Here is a 17,214-nt window from a genome sequence, read left to right on the forward strand (position 1 = left end):
TAGGGAGGGAGTGGGGGAGGAAGGAGGGGAAAATTTGGAACACAAGGTTTTCTAAGGGTCAGTGTTAAAATTATCCCTGCATATGTTTTGAAAATAAAAAACTTTAATTAAAAAAAAAGAATTAACATATTTGCACCCTAATCAAAAAAGCCCTATTTTTTGTACTTCTTCTCTGCTAATAAATATGCTTGTTTTTGTTTGGTTGCTGGAGTTGTGGTCCTATTTGGGAAGCAGAGATGCAGCCAAGCAAATTAAGTGAGGTCAGCTAGTTATTGACTTTAGACTGAATTTAAGTCTCGTAATCACTTGTATCAGTGTTCCCTGAAGCTGCCAAGCAGAGTGGAGAACAGAGCAATGTGTCAAAGCATCTCCTAGGTGTCAGATGTGGCTTATACTTGCAAGCTGGAGGTGAGGAGTTTGTTGGAATGAACTATAGACCAAAGAAAGGCTACTCTGTTGCTAAGGAGGTTGGTTGCTAACAGAAGGTGGTACCAAAGGGGGAAAAAATAGGGTTTTTGGCCAGGGTGTAAATATGTTAATTCCATTATGTTAAAGGAAAGTCTAGAAAGCAACACCTGGGAGTGGGGAGAATGAGGGGGTGATGTAATACCTCAGCTGGGACAAACCAAGCATGTGCGTATTTGCTTTCCTTTGACAGATGCCTACTTGGAATACTTTCCTTCCAGTAGTCTATGACCTACTTTCAAAATAACTCAAAACATATATCTTCTATGAAGTAGTCCTTTTAGTCAACCCATTAATTTAAATCAAAGAACCATTCCTTTGCCATCTATGTTTATACTTGCTGAATTATACAGCCTTGTAGTACGACAGCCTTGTGTCCTTTTCTGAATCCTACAATGGATTGTAGGAAATCCAAAAGGCAAGTGTGTATATATACAGATATAATATACATATATACATATGTGATATCTCCCCATAACATCTAGTATAGTACTCAGTAGAGGAAAAAAGTGTTCAATAAATATTGCAGACTGATACCAACTGACTTATCTATAGGTCTGCTTATCACTGCTATTGCAGCCTGCTTTTCCGGCAGAGAAGCCTGGATTCTTCCTAAGAACTGTTTCCTTCTGTCATCTTTCTCTAAAGAGATAATCACCCAACCAGCAGCATGCCTAGGGCATGAAATCAGGTTAGCTGGCAGAGGAAAAGCCTGACATTTTATTCTAGATGTGAAAGCTGTTACCTGTAGGTGCTCGATAAATACTTGTTGAACGCATGAAACCTACTCAAAAGCTGTCAAGAGAACTTAACTCCCATACTTTACTAGAAGATCCTGGGGGAACAGAAGCAATCTCTGCTTATTCTTTGGAGTCTTTCATACATTTTTTGATGGGATAGGAAAGGGAGTTTGATGTCTACATGAAAGGCCCCTTCCAGCTGTAAAATTCTATGATTCTATGCTTCCTTGATCTCTTAACCAATTTCTAAGGTTTCTGCCATCTCTAAAATTCTTCTTCAATCTATTAATTCATTATCAACAAGAGTATTAAATCAGGCTACTCAATCATTTCAAAGTGAAATGTCATTTACATGGAGTCTTAGGTAGTATCTTAAGACCTTCAGGCCGGTTTCAAGATTTTAAGAAACAGCTGAACGTTAATAGATTCTTTGCATTTATTATAGATTCTAATCAAGTGAAAGACCTTACTCAGTGTGAAGTAGATTGTTGATTAACCTTGGTCCTTTCAACCACACTTACTCATATTTTAGATTGGACTGGACAATTCAACAAGAATTTATTAAACAACTACTGTATGTCAGGTTGGTTTGTGGTTAAAAAAAAAAAAAAAAGCACAGTGACCCAGTGCCTAATCTGTTTCAAATAAATTCATCCTCCACACATATTTATTTTATTAAACACCAACAATGTGTAAGCAACTCTATGTGTAAGGAACTCTGCTAGATGTGTGAAGATGTATGTCATATAGCTGTGTATGTATGTATGTATGTATATATATATATATATATATATATATATATGCAGATAGCAACAGCATCTTGTATTATTTCTGTCATCACAAACACTGGGGATACAAAGAAAGGCAAAAAATTCTCTATCTTCAAGGAGCTTACAGTATAATGAAAGATACAACTTGTAAACTACTATGTACAAACAAGATATAAACAAGATAAATTGGAGATAATCTCAAAAGAAAAGCATAGCTGACACCTAGTTACCCTGTGATTTTCTGCCTCTTCATGACATACTAGAATGATCTGCATCTGTGTTCTTGAAGTTCTATATAATGAGCAGGAATGCTTTATCCTTTCTTTATCCAATTCTGGAGAGAAGTCATATATCTCTACTTTTAAATTTCTTTGGATTCTGCTTAACAACAATATGGATCAATAAATTATTATGCATTTAATAATTGTTTATAATTGATTAAAAATTATATTGAGTGAAAATGTGTTTAAAAGAACTGCACATATTTAACCTATATTGAGGGAGAGGGGGAGGGAGAGTGAAAATTTTGAAAAACAAAGTTTTGCAAAGGTGAATATTAAAAAATATTTTTGCATGTATTTTGAAAAATAAAAAGCTATTATAAAAATTATATTAAGAGGCATGGAATAGTGGAGAGAGAACCTGCCTGAAAGAAAGACTTTCAAGTCCTTCAATACTGTTTTTGAACCCTGAAAAATACTGTATGATCCTGAGAAAAGAACAACTCTCAGTGTTCTAAGCAACTCCCTAAAATTCATAAGTTGAAGAATTGACCTGGATATTGGTAAGGCTGATTTTTTTTTTTTTATTGGGGGGGAGAGTAGCAGAAAGGGGTGAAAGCAGTATACTAATGAAATCAGACTTACTATGAATCAGGCACTATGTTTAAGGACTGAGGATGCAAAGAAAGGCAAAACCAGTCACATTCTAATAGAAGACATGTATATAAATAAATATTCTATATATAAATATATTTACAAGATACATATGGATAAAAGGCTCTCACATCTAAGGGAAGAGGGTATTAGGACTGAGAAGGACTAAGAAGGAAACCAAGAATTCCAAGAGATGGAAGTTAGGAGGGAGAGCTTTCTAGAAATGGGAAAAAGCAGTAACAAAGGCTAAGAGAAGAGAGGAGTGAGGTTTGTGAACAGTAACCCCTCTAGAGCTGGATCACAAAGGAGAGGTCAGTAGAGTTTTAAAAGACTAGAAAGGGAGGAAGAGGTCAAGTCTGTGAAGAGTTTTAAATGCAAAAGAGAGACTATATTTATCTTGGGAGGAATAAGGATGCATTGAAGTTTATTGGATGATGATCGAAATTGTGTTTGGCCAAATCAAATTCTAAAGATTTAACCTTCAAGTCCATTTTAGTATAGATTTGGTATTTTATCATGCTAGATTATAATAATTTGTATGGTGTTTTTATTTTTTTCTAAGCATGCCTGCATCTATATCTCACTTGAACTTCACAATAGCCCTGTGAATTATGAAGTTCCCCCTTTTTATTATGCATCTACTAAATAAGAAAACTGAGGCATAACAATATTAACTAACATTTTTCTTTTTTAAAAAATCATTTGTTTTTAACAACTATTTTGAGTTCCAAATTCTCTCTTCCTTTTAATCCCTCCTCTATCAATAAATATTAATAGAATTGTCCAATATTGGGTGTAGGGATTTTGATGGATTGTTGGGCTTAAATGACAGGTGAGTTTGAGCTTTAACGCTTTCTTAATTGGTGGCTGCTTTTAGGCCTACAATGTTTTGTGTATATTTCATTATCCTCTAAGTACTGAGAAGGCAAACAATAGGATAGGTATAATCATCTGAAAGTGAAACTTACAAAACATATTTCCATTTTAACAATGTTACAAAAAAAGCAAGAAAAGTAAAGAAATACATAAAAATAAAGTGGAAAAAAGTATATCTGCATTCAGAATTTATCTCTTCTGGATGCCATTTTTAATTATGGGTCTTTATGAATTGTCTTGTAGCATTGTATTGATCAGAGTAGCTAATTTTTTCACAGTTGAACATGATTACAATATTGCTTACTTTATACATTGTTCTGGTTCCTTTTGCATTAGTTCATATACATCTTCACAAGTTTTTCTAAAACCATATCTCTCAATTTCTTATAGCATAGTAATATTCCATTATATTCATATATCACAATTTCTTCAGCCATTCCCCAATGGATAGGTATCCCATCAGTTTCCAATTCTTCACTACCACAAAAAAAAAAAAAAAAAAAAACTATATTTTTGTGCATATAAGTTTTTCCCCCCATTTTCTTTATTCTCTTTGAGATATAAGCTTCTTTGTTCAAATTTCAAACTTTCTCCAGACTGGTGAACCAGTTCACAGTTCCACTAACTGTACATTAGTGTACATATATTTCCATATCCCTACTGTTAAATGACTTTTAAAAGTGAACTAGTTTTCTCTTCCATTCTTTTGAATAGTAAGAGGCCCATAAATATGGAACATTTCATACATTTGCAGCCTTTTCCAATATACTGATGTTTTACTTATTTTTTCTCTTCCTTTTTCTTTTTTTAACAATATTTTATTTTCCCCAATTACATGTAAAGACATCCTTTTTTTTAATTGCAAATTTTCTCCCTTCTTTCCTTACCTCCTGCTTCCCTGAAACAGTAAACAATTTGACACAGATTACACATGTACAATCATGCAAAACAAAATTTCATATTAGTTCTGTTATAAAAGTCTCAAAGAGGAAAAAAATCCATTGAAAAAATAAAATGAAAAATAGTATGCTTTGATTTACATTCAGATTCCATCAGTACTTTCCCTGCAGCTGGATAGCATTTCACCAGTTGTCTTGGATCATTGTATTGCTGAGAATAGCTGTCATTCACAATTGATCATCATACAACAGTGCTGTAACTCTGTACAGTGTTGTCCTGATTCTGTTCACTTTACTTTGCATCAGTTCATATATGTCTTTTCAGGTTTTTTTCTGAAATCAGCCTGCTCATCATTTCTTATAACACATTACAAGCATACATCACAATTTGTTCAGCCATTCCCTATTCGATGGACATTCAGTTTCCATTTGAATTTCAATTCTCTGTCACTTTAAAAAAGTGTTGTTACAAATATTTTTGTACTTATCACCCATTTTCATTGTTTTCTTTGTAGAACAGACATAGTAGGGGTACTTACTACTGGATCAAAAGGTATGCAGTTTGATAGCCCTTTGTGCATAGTTCCATTCTTTTTCTCCACAATGGTTGGATCAGTTCACAATTCCACTAACATTGCAATAGTGTACCTATATTTCTATAACTAGTTCCTCACTCCATTCTTTTGAATAGTGAGATCCCTATAGATATGGAACAAACAGTGCCATACATTTCCAGACTTATCCAATATTCTGATAGTTTTTTTTCATCTTCTTTAAAAATATTATTTATTGTAAGAGGTGCAATATTGGGGAAAGCAGGTATGTTCTTTATTTTTTTTTATTTTTAAAGCTTTTTATTTTTATTTTCTTTTTTATGTTTTTTATTTTGCTTTTATATATATATTTTTTTTTTATTTATTTATTTAATAGCTTTTTATTTACAGGATATATGCATGGGTAACTTTACAGCATTAACAATTGCCAAACCTCTTGTTCCAATTTTTCACCTCTTACCCCCCACCCCCTCCCCCAGATGGCAGGATGACCAGTAGATGTTAAATATATTAAAATATAAATTAGATACACAATAAGTATACATGACCAAACTGTTATTTCGCTGTACAAAAAGAATCAGACTCTGAAATATTGTACAATTAGCTTGTGAAGGAAATCAAAAATGCAGGTGGGCATAAATATAGGGATTGGGAATTCAATGTAATTGAATTTTTTAGTCATTTTCCAGAGTTCTTTTTCTGGGTGTAGCTGGCTCAGTTCATTACTGCTCCATTGGAAATGATTTGGTTGATCTCATTGCTGAGGATGGCCTGGTCCATCAGAACTGGTCATCATCTAGTATTGTTGTTGAAGTATATAATGATCTCCTGGTACAGGCATGTTCTTTAAAGAAGTATCAAAATGGACATGGTTCTTTTCAACAATGAGGTGGATTGAGGCCAGTTCCAATGCTCTTGTGATGAAGAGTTATCTACCCCCAGAGAGAGGACTGTGGGGACTGAGTGTGGACCACAATGCAGCACTCTCATTTTTTGTTGTTGGCTTGCATTTTGTTTTCTTTCTCAGTTTTTTTCCTTTTTGGTCAGATTTTCTTGTGCAACATGATATTTGTATAAATATGTATACATATATTAGATTTAATTACATTAACATAAAAAAAAAAGGTATGAAAAACTGTGGTTTAAGTAAACTCCTGTGGGGAAAGCTTCCAACGCATCATCACCTTGCAGTCCCCTGACAGCGTACCTGCTGCTCAACACTAGAGCGCCAGGTACTAACGGCTTCCCAGCACTCTCCCTCAGTTGATGGGAGTTGCTCTTTACGTCTCTGCGCCTGCGACAACTTTCTCGGCGGCCTCCGCATTCGGCCGTGGTGATTGGCTGGGGCATTGTTTGCGTCATCTCTTTGCGCCGCTATGGAGCTGGCGTCCCCCACGTGGGCGAGCGGTCGCTGAGCTATGTGGCCGGGCGCTTCCGTGTTTCCCGCCTCGCTTGCCACAGTTCTCCCTACCCTGCGGAGGTTCGTCTTCGCCGGGCGCCCGAGCAGCTTCCGCGGTTGCAGGTTGATGATGGCAAGCGGAGGGTACGAGGCCCCTGGTCAGCGGGACAGAGACCCTGGGTGTCCGGGAGAGCCGCGGGGGCAGGAACTTAAGCGCGGCCTTGAGCCCTGTGGAGAGCGGCAGCCCCCGGCCCGGGAGGAGCAGGCGCCCGTTCCGGCCTTGGCTCCAGCTTCGGGCGGGCGGAAGAAGCGGCGAGGCCAGGGCGGGGAGCGCTTCGTGCCACCCCCTAAGAAGCGGCGGGCCGGGGTCAGCTTCAGCGACCAGCACTTCGCTGAGACCAGCTACTACTTCGAGGGCGGGCTGCGCAAGGTGCGGCCTTACTACTTCGACTTCCAGACCTACTGCAAGGGCCGCTGGGTGGGCCGAAGCTTGCTGCACGTTTACAGTACCGAGTTTCGTGCCCACCCCCTCTCGTACTACGAGGCTGCCGCCAAGGCCGGCCGCCTGCGCCTCAACGAGCAGCCAGTGCGAAACCTCGACGTGATTCTTAAGGTGGGCCCCGGGAGATGAGGGGGAGATGTCCGGGACCAACACAAATGGCTCCCGCTCAGAACCTTCCCTTAGCTCCAGCGTGTGATCTCCGCATCGGGCTCGCTGGTGGTTCCGGGCGGACAGAATGCTCAGGAAGACCCGAATTCAAATCCGCCTTCAGACACTTAACTAGCTGTGTGCAGCCCTAAGTTCCCTAATCGCCCAACTTTTCAATGAAGACAACAATAGCGCCGGCCTCCCAGAGTGGTGATTGTGAGGATAAAATGAGACTATTTGCAAAGCGCTGTATAGGTCCTAGCTGTTGTTATTACTTCCATTTCTCCATATATACTTGCCCTGTTTCAATGGGAACGGTAGATGGCAAGCTCCTTTAAGAATAGTGGTGGCCCTGCCTTCTTGTTAATTAGCTGAAGCAATTTGTCAGCTTAATTGGGTTAGGGAAACAGACTAATTGAAGTAGCTAGCTTGACTGCTTGCACAATATTGGTCCTTAACATGGATTTCACACACTCCCATTCCCCCTACGCACACACACACACAAAGGACAGATGTAGACAGATTAGTACCGTTTTCCTGTTGTTACTTGCCACCAAACACCAAGATGCTGGTAGCCAAAAATAACCTTTTCATGAGTTTTTAAGAGATCCATTTTTCTGACCTTCCTGTATTTCACACTGTTGAACATCCACTCCTTGACACTGTAATCACTTGATTTTCACAATACTAGTATCTCTTAGCACTGTTATTCCCGTCTTTTTTGTCCACCCTTCCCTAAGAGTGAGTGGGTATACTCTGTTCTCTGCCCCCAGGATCTCCTTTCTCTTCCCTGGAATTTTTCCTCCTCTTGACAGCCTCATTCCATTGACTAAAGTTATAACCTCTATATAAGAGAATTCTAAATCTGTGTTCACAAATGACTTCTAAGCATTACTTCAGTCTCCTAACACTTTAAATGTTTTACCCCCAAATGAAGGCTTGCCTTCAGAGAAGATCTGCCAACACTTATATATATATATATATAAGTGTTGGCAGATCTTCTGTGTGTGTATATATATATATATATATATATATATATATATATTCTACCCTTCCCTTAAACTTGCTCTTCCTCTCAATCTCCATTTCTGTCATTAGTATACCCATGACATCATTCATCTTAAACACTTCCTTTTCCGACTAATACATCTCAGTGATCAGATTATATAGAATTTATCACTAGCATCTATCCTTTCCTTTCTGCTCCTACCTTATTAGCACCCTAGGAGTTTAATGGATTCCTCCATTCTCTTCTTGACATCAATACCTAATATGCAGATCTGATCTGACTTAAAAGCTTTTAGTAGCTCCCCAATATCTACAAGATAAGATATGAACTTTTTCCTGGCATAATAGGTTTTCAAAATCTGCCAACAATCTACCTTTCCAGTTTTATTTTTTTCATTATTTCTCTTTCATGTGTACTGTACTATTAGCCACTTTCCTTCTCTCTGTACATCTGTATACAATGTCCTCATGTCTGAAATGGCTTCTCATATCTTCCTTTTCTTCCTTCATGGACCAGTTCAGATGTTGCCATTTCTAAGAAGCCTTCTGATATTTCCAACTTCTCTCCTCTCTTATGTACTTGTTACTGCTAACTTTTACTAAAAATTGTTGTATGTATCTCCTCACTCTAACGAGGTTGTAGATTCCTTAAAGGTAAGAATTATTTTTTCCTATTCTTGTCTTTCCAACACCTAGATGTCTGAGGCTGCACACACCTAATTTCCTGGCTGCCCACTACACATTTAACACGAGGGAAGTGTGACTTACTGATCCCCATTTTAAAAAAAAATTTTTTTTAATTATTGTTATAGCTTTTCACTTACAAGATATATGCATGGATAATTTTTCAGCATTGACAATTGCAAAACCTTTTGTTCCAATTTTTCTCCTCCCCCAGAAGGCAGGTTGACCAATACATGTTAAATATGTTAAAGTGTATGTTAAATACACTATATGTATATATGTCCATACAGTTATTTTTCTGTACAAAAAGAATTGGACTTTGAAATAGTGTACAATTAACTTGTTTTTTTTTTGTTTTTTTGTTTTTTTTATTTAATAGCCTTTTATTTACAAGATATATACATGGGTAACTTTACAGCATTAACAATGGCCAAACCTCTTGTTCCAATTTTTCACCTCTTACCCCCCCCCACCCCCTCCCCTAGACGGCAGGATGACCAGTAGATGTTAAATATATTAAAATATAAATTAGATACACAATAAGTATACATGACCAAAACGTTATTTTGCTGTACAAAAAGAATCAGACTCTGAAATATACAATTAACTTGTAAAGGAAATCAAAAATGCAGGCAGATAAAAATAGAGGAATTGGGAATTCTATGTAGTGGTTCTTACTCATTTCCCAGAATTCTTTCTCTGTGTGTAGCTGCTTCAATTCATTACTGCTCTATTGGAACTGATTTGCTTCATCTCATTATTGAAGAGGGTCACATCCATCAGAATCTTGATCCCCATTTATAATGGATGTCTTTCTGCCTCCTTATTTCCTTCCTCACTATAAGGACCCTCACTTAAAAAAAAAAAAGAAAAATCTTCAGACTAGACAAATCAACATATTAGCCATGCCTTATGTTCCACTAAGATGAATATAAACTCAGAACTGAAATTCTATATCTGAATTTTGTTTATGTCTCTAGCACCAATCACTGTTCTCTGAACATCATAAATGCTTAATTAGTATTTGGGCAGCTAGGTGACATAGTAGATAGAGTACCAAGCCCAGAGTTAGGAAGATCTGAATTCAAATGCAACTTCATCACTTGACCCTGTTTGCTACTCATCTATAAAAATGACTTGGAGAAGGAAGTGGCAAAGCACTCCAGTATCTTTGCCAATAAAATCCCAATTGAGTCAGGAAGAGTCAAACATGAATAAAATGACTAAAGAACAACGAATAAGTGTTTGTTGAGTGAATAGTTTAAAGAATTTCATTCGAGATTGAACTGTGATTAGTTGGTGTTTGCTTATAATTTCAGAGGTCTTAGGATGAAGGATAACTCTTGACAAAGAGGTGGTAGGTAATATGCTATTGGTTGGAATGAGACTTACATTTTAAGACATCACTCAATCGATCTTGCCTTTATGAAATATATTCTTCATGCTAGGCCCTATGATAGATGCTAGGAATACAAAGACAAAATTTGAAATGGTCTTTGACCTCAGAGAGCTTACAGTCTATTAGGAGAATATGAGATTCAATTAGAGTGTAAGATTTGCTTGAATTTCCATTTTTGATTTCTAGAAAAGGAGAGATGAAAGTACAAGAAACCATTGGGAAATGAGTAATATATAAAAAAAAAAATTTTAAAGAGCAACAAAAAGACATTAAAAAAAAAAAAAGACCCCTTGAGTACTGGTATGGCATAATAGGAAAAGTTCTGAATTTGGGATTGAGAAGACCCAGGTGCAAATCCTTATATCTCAGATATTTGACTTTGACTTTGGCTAAATCCCTTAATATTTAGGCTCATCTGTAAAACGAAAAGCTTAGACTCCAAGCCTTCTAATATCATTCTGACTCTTAATTCTATCTATGATCCTTTTCCTGAATGGTAGTAACTGTTCTTATGTGCCCAACACTGTTCCTTTTCCACATGGAGTGGGTACAGGTTTGACTCAGCTGTTTGTATCTCTCTGGCAGGATAACGACTTCCTCCAGAACACTGTCCACCGGCATGAGCCCCCTGTGACAGCAGAGCCTATTCGTCTGCTAGCTGAGGATGATGAAGTCGTAGTGGTAGACAAGCCCTCCTCCATGCCTGTTCACCCTTGTGGTCGTTTCCGCCATAACACTGTCATCTTCGTCCTGGGCAAGGAGCACCAGCTTAAGGAACTGCATCCACTACATAGGCTAGACCGCCTCACCTCAGGGGTGCTCATGTTTGCCAAGACAGCTGCTGTCTCTGAGCGGATCCACGAGCAAGTTAGAGATCGGCAGGTAAAGCAAAGTGGGGGAAGGACCGTTTTCACTTGTGCTCTTTTCAAAGGCCAGGTGCAGATTGAGTCCACTGATGCTTAGTGTTAGGAAGGGAATCGTTAAATTATAAATCTGGAAGGGCTTCCCAAGTCATCCGATAAATCTGAACTTTGTAGAGTATTTTCAGAGGGTTCAGGCATAGAGATCATAGGTTCATAAAGATTTAGAGTTGGAAGAGATCTAAGAGGAGTTTAGTGAATTGCCCAACATCACACAGTGAGAAATAGCAGATTGCATAAATTTGGTAGCCTGATCATCTGAATTGAATACTATTTAATGACCAAATTTAGCCCTAGAAAAAAAGATGAGAAAATGTACCTCTCCCCCTTTGCAAAGAAGGAAGGCTGTGGGTTTGAAACATTGTATATACTATAATTTGACAGGTTGCTTAAATTTGGTTTTTTCTTCATTACAAAGTAACAAAGAACTATTACAAATGTTTTGTTAGGCAAGAGGAAGGGGTATACTTTTAAATAAAAAGAATGTAAAAATAAGATAGCAATAAAATTAATAATTTTTCTTTTTTAAGTTCTTTTTTTAAATTTTGAGTTTCAAATTCCCTTCAATATCAGTTTCACCTGTGAAGTCATATAAAACATATCCATATGAACCATGTTGTAAAAGAAAAAAAAAATCAAGAAAAATAGAGAGATAAATATGTTTCATTTTGTACTTATATTTCATCATTTTCCCCTTTTCAGGTAGATAGCATTTTTCATTACAAGTCCTTCAGATTTGTCTTGGATAATTGTCTTATCAGAGTAGCTCAATAAAATATTTTTTAAAAAAATGTTAAGGTACAGAGGGGCATGTGGGGATGGTACTGCTATTTAAGAGAGATGGCCTATAAAAGTAAAAGGGAGCCTTGAACACAGAAAAGCTTTGTGGAAGTGGTTAGAATCTTGGGGCTTTTGAATCCGAATATGGAAGAATTGCTCTCAGACAGAATAATTGAGGGTGGCAATCTAAGAGCTGGAACCTTTTTGCTGACTTTGTATTCTCTTCTGTAGCTGGAGAAAGAATATGTGTGCCGGGTGGAAGGAGAATTCCCTGCTGAAGCAGTCACCTGCAAGGAGCCCATCTTGGTGGTATCCTATAAGGTGGGGCTGTGCCGTGTAGACCCACAGGGCAAGCCCTGTGAAACTGTATTCCAGAGGCTGAGTTACAATGGTCAGAGTAGTGTGGTCCACTGCCGGCCTCTTACTGGCCGTACCCACCAAATCCGGGTACACTTGCAGTTCCTGGGCCACCCTATCATCAATGACCCCATCTATAACACAGCAGCTTGGGGCCCTGCCCGGGGCCGAGGTGGCCATATCCCAAAGACAGATGATGAGCTGCTACAAGATCTGTTGGAGGAACACCGGGCCAAACAAAGCCTGGATGTTCTAGATCTCTTTGAAGGGGACCTACCCCCAGGTCTTAAGGCCCCTGCAGACCCGGTTTTTAAGCAGGACTTGAAAGAGCCATCTACAACCACAAGAGGCCCAGAGGAACCAAACCAAACAACTTCCCTTGATTTAGACACAACAGAACTGACTCCTGGGGAGGCAGCTGGGTTACAGCTTAAGCATAAAAAGATGGACCCTCTCTGTGAGGAATGCCGTTTGGTGAGACAAGACCCCTTGCCTCAAGAGCTAGTGATGTACCTTCATGCTCTACGCTATAAAGGGCCTGGCTTTGAGTACTCTTCACCCATGCCTGCGTGGGCACAGGATGACTGGAAGGAAGACTGATGGATATGGTTCCTGAATTGCCTTCTGCAGACCACCATTCCTCACAGAGTTGCTATGACTGACCCTCTTTTAATGAGGGAAAGTGGATGTCCTCTGTTGGCATGCAAGGGTTAGAAAAGAAGAATCTTGGGGTTTGAAAAAGTTTGTTCAGCAAAGGGAAAATTATATACCTCATTTGCCATCCTACCTCCAGCCAGAGTTTTGGCATCTTTTAATTTCTAAAATATTCCTTCTCAGTGTCTCTTTTTTGAGAGCTTTTCTCTGAGTGTTTTTGCGTGCTGCTGCTGCTTAGTCCCATACCCTGTGGCTGTACTTGGATCCCTTCAGCCTTCCTTGTTGTGCAAGCAGAGGCTTTTTCCCTCCTGCAGAAAGTTTTTGCCCCTTTCCCTGTGATTGGATTTCTGTTTCTCTAGGTATATATGTAGTAAAACACCTAGGTTTATGAAATACCATTTTACTCAAGTAGGAAATATTTTTTAAATGCATGTTATTTTTTACATCATGATCCCTTCCCAATTCTTCCCCAATCTGTCCCCCACACTCCAACAAAAAACTCTTAAATATAATGCAAGTGACAGATGATATAAACAGTGCCCAGGCCCCACACTTTCCATGAAGAGGAGATATCCCAACCAGGGTCATCAGGAACCAATATTGATCATTGTATTTGATCTAACATAATCATTTATAGTAATATAACCATTGTATATTGAGTCTCCTGATTCTGCTTTGTACTGTTATCAGTTCATACAGCAGTTCCCATAAGCTCTGAATTTTTCATCATTCTTTATGGTTACAATAATATTTCACATATATCATAATTTATCTGTTCCTTGATGATTAGGCCTCTACTTTTGTTTTCAGTTTTTTGGTTCTGTAAATATTTTGGTTTGCATAGGACCTAAGTATGCTCCCAGTAATGGAATCATGTGATCCAAGGGTATCTAATTATGTGACAAAAACTAGAAAGATCAATGGCTTGAGAGTTAAAGGACCCAAGTTCAAATCCCTTCTCTACTCATAAGATCGTGGACTAGTCATTTAACCCTTATTGGGCCTTCATTTTTCCATCTGTAAAAAACAGAATTTTACTGAATGTGCCCTAAACTCTCTCCTTCACTCTAAATCTATGATACCTTGATTTTTCTCACAGAATCCCAAACTGATTTTCAGAATGGTTATACTAATTCACTGCTGCGTTAACAGTGGATTATTGGAACTGTGCTCACAGCCTCTCCCACACTGACTAGTTGGCTGTAAGTATTGAGTGTTAATTGTGTGGGTAAGATTCTCTGTGTGTCTTCTCCTCCCAGATTGATGTTAAGAAATGAGGCCATACTTTACCTCATTTCTTCTTACCTATCCCTAATCACTGAATGGGCACTGGTTCACACAAACTGAGACTTGGGAAAAATGTTATCTTAAAAAGGCCAAGGTTTTCTACTATATCTAGGGCCATCTTCAGTTGTCCTGATCTACATCTGGCCCCTAAATCCAGATGGCTCTGGAGGAGAGAGTAGGGTTGGAGTCTTTGCACTGCCTTTCCTCACTTAAATCCAGTTCACCTGCATGTCCTTGCCTTTTCCATGGTCCTCTTCCAGAATAAAGGACAAACTGCAGTTAATGTGGGTATGGAGAGAATGATGTTTTTGTCCCAGGGAGAGAGGCATTTATATGTAAATTAGATGTGTGTGAGCACTATCACAAGGTGGGAAGGGCGGAACTATTAAAATGAGGTGAGTATTGGCTAAGTATCAGCATTTATTTGATACCTTAAGAATACTAATTTTCATCAACTGTGGACCATCCTCCAATAATGCAGATTACCACTACTATGTGACTTGAGACACCAATAGTGAGTTGCATTACCAAAAAAAAAAAAAAATTCACCCTGATGCTCAGCCTTTTGGTGATGAGCATTTATTAAGTGGCTAGTAAACAACTATATACATATTAGCTGCCAGAGCTTATACTTTCTTAGGATAACTTTTGGGAACCCAGGATTACCTCAGTACCACAATGAAGCATTCAATTAAAATTCAGCTAGTCTTAGGAGATTGCCATTTTCCTAGCTCAATCTCTTAACATTTGTAACATAGACCAGAGGTGGTCAGGTTACATGCAGCTCACAACATTCCCAAGTATAGATTAAAATATGATTAGGAGATTTTTAACAAAATTAAAATTCAATAAAACATAGATAATATCCATATGTGGATGTCTAAGTCAATATGTAACCTACAGGATTTAGCGGCTATTTCTATTTGAGTTTGATATTAATGTCTTGGACTATTAATTAGACTATTTGGTTTCCCTGCTTCTACCCTCTTCCTCCTCCAGTCCATCCAAAATGATCTCTACAACATAGATCTGACTAGGTCATTTCCTTGCTCAAGAGTCTTTCCTGACCTCTAGCATAAAATGCAAACAGCCTTGGCATTTAAATCCTTCCAAGATCTGGCTCTGACCCACATTTTGAGCTTTATATCACATTACTCCCCTTCATGCAGTATGCTCCAGCCAAATTGCAAGGCCAGCTGTTGCCTAAACCGTTTCTCCTGCCTGCTTATATTTTCCTAACTCACTCCTTATGGCTACAACTAAGCCATTTCTGCCTCAGAATCCTTACTTTCAAGACCTACCTTTAGTACTAGTTACCCTGGAAAGCCATTGTGGTCTTGTGATCTTGAAAGCATTGTGCAAGATGACAAAAGACAAAATAGTCATGTAAATAACAGCATATGTATAGATAAAGATAACATATACTATAACTTTTTGGGGGAGGGGCAGCAATCCATGAAGAGATTGTACCCATGCTAAGTCTTGAAGGAAGTTAGATTCTAAAAGGTGGTAATTAGGCGAGTGAATTCCAAGCATGGAAGACAATTCACACAAAGAATAGTCGGAGATGGGAATATCATGTTTGAGAACATTAAGTTTAATGCGGAACCTAGTGAGTGAAAAGGAATAATGTGAAGTTTGAAAAGTTAGCCTAAAGTCAGATTGTGGGATGGTTCATTGTGTGAAAGTAAGGAACTTCCATTTCTTCCTAGAACTGGGAAACCATGAGGAGTAATAGGGTCAGGCTTGGGCTTTACAAAGATTGGCAGTTGTGAGGAAATTTAATTTGGAGAGAAAAAATTGGAAACAAATAGTTCAGTGTGGAAAACCAAAGAGTCTCCCGGCCTAATTCTTTCTCCCCTCTAATCTATTCCCATGTAGCTCCCAAAGTGATTTTCCTAAAGTAAAGGTCCAACCATATCACCTCCCCAGTCAATAAACTCCAATGGCTTCCTGATGTCCCCTGGGTCAAATACAAACTGATAGATATCTAGCCCCCTCTTAACTTTCCCATCTTATACCTTAGGGCCCAACCTATATTCCAGTTCAGCCACCAGACATTTCATAAACAAAGATACTTTATCTTTCACCTTGAGGCATTTTCTCGGGAATTCTCTTTCTCTGCTCTATTGACATCCTTGACTTCCCTTAAAATCCAACTAAAATTTACCTTCTACTGAAAGACTTTTGCAACTCTTCAAGTACTCTATTAGTTATCTCCTATTTATCCTATTTATAGATTGCTTTGTCTATACATATATATTTTAGGTTGTTTCCCCTATTATATTGTAAATTCTTTGAAGGGCAGAACTGCTTTTTGCTTCTTTTTGTATCCTCAACACTTTACCACAATGCCTGTCACACAGTAGGCACTTTAAAAAATACTGATAAATAGCTATGATAGACTTGGCTTTTCTCAGCAATTGAGTGATCCAAGACAGTTCCAATAAACTTTGGATGGAGAATGCCATCCACATTCAGAGAGAAAATTATGGAGACTAGATGCAGATCAAAGCATACTGTTTTCACTTTTTTTTCCTCATTTTTTTTTCTTTCTTATGATTTTTTCCTTTTCTCATTTTTCTCCCAACCTAACTCATGGAAATGGGTAAAAAGTGAATGTATATTATAGCCTAAAAATATTTTTTTTAATATCGATTGATTGAGGCCTTTGTAATAATCCAAGTGAGGTGTCAAGGGCCTAAAACAGATGGAACTTGGGTGATTAGAGAGAACAGATACAAATAACCTTGAAGAATAGGATGGACACATGTTGAAAGCTGGTTGTAGGTGTTGCACTGGGAGGAGTGACAAGGATAAGGAAAAAGGAGAGTATAGAGTTGAAAATGACTCCCAAGTTTCCTGGGTGACAGAAAGATAAGTGCACTGGATACTAAA

At 38.1% G+C, this 17,214-nt stretch overlaps 1 protein-coding gene across 1 annotated transcript; it reads left to right on the plus strand.

Annotated features, from left to right (window-relative positions):
• The first annotated feature begins 6,549 nt into the window (after positions 1–6,549).
• Positions 6,550–16,561, plus strand: RPUSD2 (RNA pseudouridine synthase domain containing 2). The gene is made up of 3 exons (XM_031952095.1): positions 6,550–7,191; positions 10,904–11,200; positions 12,250–16,561. The coding sequence occupies exons 1-3, from the start codon at positions 6,598–6,600 to the stop codon at positions 12,973–12,975; spliced, it is 1,617 nt and encodes a 538-aa protein (XP_031807955.1). The 5' UTR covers positions 6,550–6,597; the 3' UTR covers positions 12,976–16,561.
• Positions 16,562–17,214: the final 653 nt, after the last annotated feature.

The sequence above is a fragment of the Sarcophilus harrisii genome, chromosome 2 (assembly GCF_902635505.1).
Source record: "Sarcophilus harrisii chromosome 2, mSarHar1.11, whole genome shotgun sequence".
Classification (NCBI taxonomy): Eukaryota; Metazoa; Chordata; class Mammalia; order Dasyuromorphia; family Dasyuridae; genus Sarcophilus; species Sarcophilus harrisii.

Excerpts from the sequence above, each read along its gene's own strand:
- RPUSD2 (XM_031952095.1), top strand. The coding sequence starts at position 6,598 with ATGTGGCCGGGCGCTTCCGTGTTTCCCGCCTCGCTTGCCACAGTTCTC. Across the intron at positions 7,192-10,903 it reads ACCTCGACGTGATTCTTAAG|GATAACGACTTCCTCCAGAA; the intron begins GTGGGCCCCGGG and ends TCTCTCTGGCAG. Across the intron at positions 11,201-12,249 it reads AGCAAGTTAGAGATCGGCAG|CTGGAGAAAGAATATGTGTG; the intron begins GTAAAGCAAAGT and ends TCTCTTCTGTAG.